The sequence below is a fragment of the Adiantum capillus-veneris genome, chromosome 3, assembly GCF_014529385.1.
Source record: "Adiantum capillus-veneris isolate H3 chromosome 3, ASM1452938v2, whole genome shotgun sequence".
In the NCBI taxonomy this organism is placed as follows: Eukaryota; Viridiplantae; Streptophyta; class Polypodiopsida; order Polypodiales; family Pteridaceae; genus Adiantum; species Adiantum capillus-veneris.
The window spans coordinates 108,390,521-108,399,322 of NC_140933.1; the positions used below are offsets into that span (position 1 = coordinate 108,390,521).

The following is an 8,802-nucleotide window of genomic DNA, read 5'->3' on the forward strand; positions in this document are numbered from 1 at the left end:
AAACTACAATCGATATGGAGATAATGTGGCAAAAGGGAAGATGATCATGGAGACCCAAGAACTACCTCCTAAACTAAACCTTCCAGGAGCTTTTCACATTCATGACAAGAGAGTGCTAAGAATGGCTACCATTTGGGATAATGTAGGGATCTACAAGCATGAGGATGGGAGAGTCACCTCTTACTAACAATGCACAAAACCCTACCTTAATAGATTAAGCACGGACAAGGTCATGCACTTGTTTTCTTATGATATGGAAACATGAAATAATATCATTTTTGTCTATAAGTACAGATGAGATATGAGCCAATACTTCCAGGGGATGTAGGAAGATTGATAACGCCATAATTGTTGACACAGGCTTCTAAAGAGAAGCACAAGCCCACACATACCCTTGGCAAAACCACAAATCCCCTCATAAGATTATGACACCACGTTGCATATCACCGGACATCCACTGCCAACCCTCAAAACCCGTAAGCCACACCACTATCATTTGAAGCATAGCTCCAACAGTATGCAACACTAGAAAAGAACTCAAATAGAGTGGATATCAGGCCATACGAGAGCTAGGAGCAACACCACCACCACCACCACATCGGCAATACCAGTAGAGCAAAAATGCAAAATCTGGCAGGAGTAGGAGGCCCACACCTAGAATGAGAAAGAAGGGAAAGGGGTTAGAGAGAGGAACAACCACATGTGTGGGACGAGTGTCTAACCTCACTCCTATCTTATTGCAGATTAAGCGAGAACCACGATTAAATTATCAATCCATGGGACGAAGCTGACTCGAGTAGGGCATAGAGGCTACAAGAGATTGTCAATCTCTTGGAAAACAACAAACAACTTGCATCTAACTCAAGCTACACTCAAGTGACTGAAATTACCAAAAGCCAATCGCTCATCGGCAAACACATCACATCCGTTATAGCATCAAATGACATCCAAACGTAACGAAACTTCTAAGACATGTTTATAAGACCTAAGCGCACATGCTTATGGTCTCAAATCCCACTTTAGGTCAAGTGCAAAAATCGCAATTATTAAAAGCAATGGATTTTTGACTTAGTCGTTTTTGACCCAGAATGCATCTAAATGCTTAGCAATGATGCCCCAATACCCCGCCTATACTTAGTTTTTGATTTGAAAGTGTAAATTCCTACTTATGATGAAATTAGACCGCGGGTCGTCGGCGATGTCAAAAGCTACAAAATACCGTGAAATGCTTACGTCAATGCGTAGAGCTCTTACCTACGATTGCCACACAACAGACGCGACTGCAATGTGACAACCGAGGAGGCAGTAGGAAGTACGAGAAGGAGAGAAGTGAGTGCCGTTTTGCTCACGATGTGTATTTCATTATCCAAAACTTGAGGAATCTCAAATCTCGAGCGAGATTTTCCGAGCAATCCCTAAAACGAGCAAGAGTGGCCAAGGTACACTATACAAAACAAAAACCAAACAAGATTTTTTAGGTGACTTCAAGCACCAAAAAGAAAAAAAACAAGATTACACCTAATTTTAATGGTAAAACGATCACAAAATTTTGACAAAAAAGCCCCTTAAACAAAGGTTTGGTAGAATGTTTTCTTTGATGGGCTAGAACAATTGGAACCCATACAATGGCATGTTGATATTCCTCTTGTGGATATAACTCTCCTATTCCTACCTCCTTACATGTGGGACCACGAAACTTACACTAAAAGAGTAAGGTTGTTGCCACTCGAACAAATCTCATGAATAAGGAGAGTCTGGGAGCTTGAGCTTCTCTTCACTTTTCCTTCTTCTTCTCCTCTCTCTTGCTCTATCTCAAGTTATTGTGGGTTGATGCACGATATTTTATATATCTATGTTAAAATGAGAGGATATGTTGTGATGTGGCAGCAACTCCCTCCAAGAGGTGCACCCATCTCTCGACAGCCACAGAGGTGGAATTGAGTGAGCAGCCAACGTGGAATTCAGTGAGCAGTGCTTGGGCAGCGATCGCGTCAAACCGTGGACAAGAAGACCACTACCTCAACACTCACAAATGGCTTGCCACTTGGGCATTGGCGTACATTGGCAAGCTTTCTTGAGGTAATCTTTCTTAAATTACGGGCGTGCACATGGCAGTCAAGAGCGAACCCTTGCAGCCCAAGAGCTCGGATGCTTCAAATTCCTCCAACTCCCTTTGCTCCCTTCAGGATCTCCTCAAGCGATTGATGCTCCAGCCCATGGCTTGCAAACACTCAAGCCACTCAAGTTATAAGGAATGCAGCCTAACATAACTTTCTCCATGTTGCTTTTTTCTTAGATACGGCCGATAAAGCCTGCCACGACGCCCAAGACGTCCATGATGAATATGGCTAGCACTACAAAAAGCGGGCCAACAATCACATTGCCGCCATGGCCATTATCTGAGCCGCTCAGCTTAATGCCATGGAAGCTATTGGCAGTCGACGGCAGGTGCGTCAAGTTAGCAATGGCCGCTTGCCAAGTCTATTGATTGCTTGTCAAGTTAGCAATGGCCCTGAGCCTGATTACTAAAACGTGTGTGTATGTGTGTGTGATAAAGCCCGCAGTTCCACCTACGCCCTCAACCAGGTCGACAACAAGCAATCAGGAGAGAGTGGAAGTGATCAAGCCTATAGTTTCGCCTAAGTCCTTAGCCAGCTCCCTTTCTCTAACAACATCGTGGGCTGTACTACTGATGGAACTGCTCAGCCAGGTTGACAACAACTAGGTCATGACTCATCACGCTCCTTGATCAGTGCCCACTCTCACGAAACCAAGATCATCTCTGAATGATCCTCACAAAACCCAAGAGAGAGACCAAATGTCTATGTCGAAGCTTCGACAAAAGCTCGATCTCTGTTCGAAACTCAGTTACACCTTGCTCTGAGGTAGGGTTCCCTCTCTTCACTGCAACACTGGTCCCATCCTCCAATACCCCCTTGTAAACCTTCCCAAAACCTCCTACTCCGACCACACTCCCTTCATCAAAATTGCTCGTCATCTCCAAGATCTCAGAGAAGGTGAAGTATCTGCAGTCGTTGGATGGCACAGATGAGACATAGCTGCCCGTGCCACTCTTTCGAGAAGTTGTCGAAAGCTTTCTTACAATAGAGTGTGATTTGCCTCCATGAGAAGGAAGTGGCAGCCATTAGGGAGAACGGCCTCCACCGCTCTTCTTGCTTTTCCGGCAAAAGCATAACAGGATAATGCAGAGAGCAGCTAAAGCAGCTATCGAGCCCGCAACTCCTCCTATAATTTCCACAAACTTTTTGCTTGATGTCCCTATTGAAGGAGATGAAAACAATAAGCGGAGGCGGGCGTGGCCCCTGAAGATTGCCAGCAGAATCATTCATTTTGAAGATCTCCAAGCCATTCAAGATTGCATTGTAGTAAGCAGGTCGTGAGATGATGTTAGGGTGAAGCTCCACTGTGATGAAGGGCGCATCAGTCGGCTGAAATGGCATGGCAAAATCAAGAACAGAAGCAACGAACGGTCCTCCTGCTGCCCCCGCCACATCATATGGTGATGGAGTTGCTAGCTGACTGTTTATGAAGATGTCAAAAACCCTCATGTTGCTCTTAGTGTACTGAATCTCACAAAAATGAAACCGCATGTAGTAGGTGAAGTTAGGGTCAACAGAGATATTCCATGTGAGATTGAACTGCATGTTGACATCATTGTAATTTGTCATGAAGCGGGCCGACGTATACACACCTTCTGGTGCGGTGAAGTTGTTGAGAGTGCCATAAGAAATAGCATGAGGTACAGATGTGGCAACACCTTGTTGAGCTCCGAAAATGTGGGCTTCATCTGTTGCCCAAAGGCGCCCGAGAGCATCATTACTCTCAACAATGGCCTGTCCGCCGACATTCAGTCGAAACATTGTCTCTAGCGCTGTCCCGGGCACTGGAAATGGAATCACAGCATCCAGATTCACTGCATTCAAGCTGTTCACATACATATCATCAGGCATGGACAAGATCTCTATGCCATTCACCATAGCATATGCGTTTGGACTACTGCCGGGAATGAAATTCAGTGTCAAGAAATTCTCCGTCACATTCACAGAAAACTCCTCGAATATAAAGCCAAGATTCAGCGCTGACATGACATAAGACAGGCTAACATTTTGCATGAGAGTGTAGGTATCTGTTTCCACTGTCAGGATGGCATCTGAGATGCTGTATGTCGAAAAATCGAAGGGGTAGAAGTACAGTCGTATCCAATGGCGGCCGGGGCTGACAGGGAAGGAGTATGTAGCCGGACTGGTAAAGATATGTGCCGATGAAAAGGGAACAGGGTCCGGAAGGTTGATGTTTTGGCTTGATGAGGATGCATTGATGTCCTTGCCTAAATTCAAGTTCAGATAAGGGTTACCTGATGCAGCGTTGGAAGCATCCCCTGTCCACAAGCGGCCCTGCGAATCGGTCAAATTCGATGACACGCCGCAAGCTATGCGATACTCATCCCTTGCATTGAATGTGGTAGCAGAAGAAACAGAGGAGCAAAAACAGAGAAATAAGAGTAGAGGGACTAGACGAACAGGGGAAGCTGAAGATCTTGGCAAAGCCATAATTGGGTTTTTCTGTGAGTTTTAACCTTTGCAGATGGGGAGATTCGCTGGCGGTGGCAACACTATCTGCAGAGCCGACTCACATTTGCTTGCATACCATAACTGTGTGGCTCTTGCAAGACAAAGGAGTAGGGAACGTAATATGTGACAAAGCTGGGTACGGTCTTCTTCTCCTCCCTCTCTCTCTCTTCAAAAAGAAACTCTCTGAAAAAGAGCGCGCGCGCTCTTTCATAGAGTTTCTTTTTGACTAAGGCTATGGTCACGCGAGGCTTAGTTGCGCCCAAACTTTTTGACAAGTTGCAACTTTTCATCGGCATAGTTTTGCAACTATGCCTTTTCAAGCATAGTTACAAAACTAAGCGGTTCCACTGTTGGTCTCACTGCCTTGCTTCTCTCTCCTTATGTGTCCGGTTCTTCCTCTCTCTACCTGTTGCTCCCGGTTCTTGCTCTGAGCGCCTGTCAGCAATTTTCGATAACTAAGCCTCGCGTGACCTTAGCCTAAGACAGAGACTCGGGAGAGAGAGAGAGAGAGAGAGAGAGAGAGAGAGAGAGAGGTCCCAAGTGGTACTGAGAAAACCGCCATGATGCTATCAGGCAGCAGGCTGTTGGTGATGCAGACGACAGAGGGCAAATAAATAAATGTCAAAGTGGACATGAGGGTGGGTAAAAAAGCTTATGATGGTGCAACTGTGATGCTTGCTTCGAGATCCGGTGTGATGCGTCGTCCGACCCACAGTGGTGCATTGCTGAAGAATCGGTGACGGTCACAACCACCAATCTGTGTGCTCCCAACAATGCCCTGCCCAACAATGCGGGCGGCTGGTGCAACCCACCTCTCGAGCACTTTGACATGGCGCAGCCAGTGTTTGAGAAGATTGGAGTGTATAGGATCGTGCCTGTGGAGTACCGCCAGCCAAGAAGGGTAGCATCCACTTCACCATGAATGGTCACGCCTACTTCAATCTGGTGCTCAGTACAAATGTGGGAGGAGTCGGTGATGTGCATTCCGTCTCCATGAAGGACTCGCGCACGGAAGCCATGACCAAAAATTGGGGCCAGAATTGGCAGAGCAATGTGCGGCTGAATGGCTAGAGCCTCTCCTTTCAGGTCACCACCAGCGACGGATGCACCCTCACCTCCTACGACTTGGCGCCCACGGATGGCACTTCGGCCAAACCTTCAGCGGCGAGCAATTCTAGCTTCAATATTTGGTCACCCAAATCAGTAGGCTAGCTACTTCATTTTGGATTGGGAGCACAATAATATTCTACACTACACTCTATTATATATACTGGGGACCTGTGCTAACATCTCCATCTTGCGAGCCGAGGTTGCACCCAATTATGTTTACCCAAGGGCTACCTGCAAGCCCGATTGTTCAATGTGATAAAGCCATCCCTCCAAGCAGACAACTCAATGTCGAGGGAAAGGCATTGGGAAATATTGCCACTAGTGCAAGTCATGGTTTGATGAGCCTTTGGCTTCAAACACACTCCTCGTCCAGCTCTGTTGATAACCTACTTGAAAATTTGAATAGGCAAGCATTTCGGAACAATCTGCAGATAAATAGAAACATCTCTCATGACCGATTCAACGTAGAATACGGTGTCCGCAAGAGTTGGTTAATGTGACGTAGCTCCAAGGAGATGCAACAACATTGCAGCGGAAGTCAAGTGGTAAATCATGCAGGTGCAATTAGGAAGCGAGATCTAATTAACCATTCGATATTGGGAAGAAGCAGGAGGCATGAGCAGCAACTTCTACTGCTATGATATGATTCCTGCAGCCGCCAATATCTCAAATGACTACAAGTAGTAGTACTAGCACCAACGTACAACATTATTTTAAGAGCATAATAATTCATTGTTTATTATATATGATGCTAATCATTGCACTGCAAAATTGTAAGAAACTCTCTTCTAAAAGATCTTCTCACAATCAATCCACCACAGAGCGTATGATAAGGCTTATGATAGAATTGAATGGGAGTTCAAACTTCAAAGTCTCTATGATATTGGTTTAGACAGATTCTTTTTCACATACTTTTTGGGAATGCATTAGCTAGAATTTCAGTTAATGGTACTCTTACAGATGTTATTCCATTGCATAAATCTATAAGACAAGGGTGCCTACTTTCTCCTTTGCTCTATGCTATCTCATCTGATGCCTTGGAGTGGCTTGTTAAAGAAGAGTAGACTACTTTAGGAGGTAGTCTATCCATTGAAAACTCTTTTTATTGTAGTGCATCAATATATAAAAAACAATAAATATTTTGTTGATGAAAAAATTTACTGTATAGCGTACAAATACTTGCTTGCGTTTTTCTTTGCTCGGAAAAACTCGCTCAGTGCGTGGTAAGACTCCCAAAACTTGAAAATAACTTACAAAAATTGGCTTTTATACCTTAGCCAAGGTTTTTGGTGGTCAAAACTAATAATCTGGAGCTCTAACTAAAGATGGGTAAAGACAGGTTGATACAATCTGGAGGCTTGTAGCCTCGGCTCATCAATTACAAAGATTTATCCGAAAATTAGGAGTTACAATATTCGCGATTTATCAAAATAATAAGTGTTTTTACAATGAGAGCTCCAAAAAATGATATCCAGGCTAGCTTGCTGCTAACATTCCCCCCCTCCTCGCCCGTGTCGTCCCTTGACACAATTTTATGGGCTGAAATAATCTTTGGGTTGACGGCGGACAAGGCGGTCTTTAAGTGCATGTAGAGCCCTTTTGTATCTGATCTTTATCTCTTTGTTTGGCACCTGCAAAAATTGCATAGTGACTTTGTTCTTTAGTTCAACAACAGAGTAGCCTAAGAGTCTTGAAGTTAGGTTGATGATCTTTGGCCCAAAAATCTTCGTTTGCCAAGTGGAAAACCCTGTGTAGAATGCTTCTTTAAATGCCAACATAGTATGAGATGGCAAGAACATGCAGTGGGCGTAGAAGCCATAGAGGACTTCTTCGGAAGGTTGGCCACTAAGGTCATAGCATAAACCCTTATTGCCCTCGAGGAAGGACATCCACGGGGCTCCTGCTTGCTCTAGCTCATGAAAAACTTCAATGTATGTGAGCAACATTCGTCAAATTTTGTAAAGCATAGCACATGAAAGATCAGGTAGACATTTGAAGAATGTCATGGTGCTCGTTAGAGTTTTCACCATGTATTCTTCTATAGGCGTTCCCTTTTCTGGAGTTGGCAATCTTGGATGATTCAGCCATGTAGGCCGCTTCTTTGTTATTGCCTCATGTACTTGCCACGTCCTTGCTCTTGGTACATGACAAAAAGTTGGATCCTTTTGAAGTGCTGCAGGTGCTCTTGTGAATAGAATCAAGTATCTTGGATTCTTGTGCAGCCAGCTCTTCCTCCACTTAAGGTGGACTTCATCTGCGTCTTCTACTTGCATGTCTTTATAAAGTCTTTCTTTGACCTGGAGCAGCTCTACCTTTATCAAGCGATATGGCGGTGATTGCTAATGCCATTGTGCATTGATTTGATTGGGAGTGAGTTGAGTAACATTGACAGAGTGAAGAACTCTCAACTCCCAATCCATCGCTGCTTTCCACTGCTCATCCGTCTCCTGGGTAACCTTTTCATTAAGTGCATCTTCCTCAGCTTTTGAAAGCTGGACCATTGGCACTTCATCAGCTTTTGTTAATGGTACTTGGAAATCTTCTTCACCACCTAGCCCTTCTGTTGGATGTGTTTCCATCTCAGCAAAAGAGATTGAAGAAATATCATTATGTGGCTGCTCTGATGTACCTGCTTCTTCCTTCGCCTCTTGATGTCCATCTCCCAGTATTAGCTGGTTGACTCTTTTTAGCTCGGCTATTTTCTTGAGCATCTCTTCTTTTCGTTTGCCCGCATTAATGCTAGGTCTCTACATTGTGACTGCTCTAGCTTTAGCTCTAGCTCAAGTTCTTTATTCTTTTTCTCCAATGCTTTGTACACTTTGTCTGTACCTTTGATCGAGGCAACTGCGGGATTTTCTCGTATCTGTCGCAAAAAGGTTGCCTGATTGTTGATCCTCTGCTCTATATATTGCAACAATGAGGCATTTGCTACGTCTAGCTGTACTTGAATCTTTTGAACTGACAGAGTTTTAGTCAAGAGTTCGTTAGTAACCTCTGTCAGCTGTTCGTCCTTGGTTTTGCAGGCATCTGTTAACTTCATGAGAAGTTCGCCTAACTCTTATGTTTCCTTTTGCTGCTTGTCTCTTGCGAGCTGGTGTTG

The 8,802-nt window shown here is 44.5% G+C and overlaps 1 protein-coding gene and 1 pseudogene across 1 annotated transcript; one reads left to right on the forward strand and one right to left on the reverse strand.

Moving 5' to 3' along the window:
• Nucleotides 1-1,483: 1,483 nt before the first annotated feature.
• On the reverse strand, nucleotides 1,484-4,729 carry LOC147461461 (receptor-like protein kinase FERONIA). Its single transcript, XM_086500963.1, has one exon. It carries the CDS (start codon nucleotides 4,569-4,571, stop codon nucleotides 3,009-3,011), a length of 1,563 nt encoding a protein of 520 aa, XP_086357089.1. The 5' UTR covers nucleotides 4,572-4,729; the 3' UTR covers nucleotides 1,484-3,008.
• Nucleotides 4,730-5,259: 530 nt separating this feature from the next.
• LOC147461462 (expansin-A10 pseudogene) lies at nucleotides 5,260-5,770 on the forward strand (annotated as a pseudogene).
• Nucleotides 5,771-8,802: the final 3,032 nt, after the last annotated feature.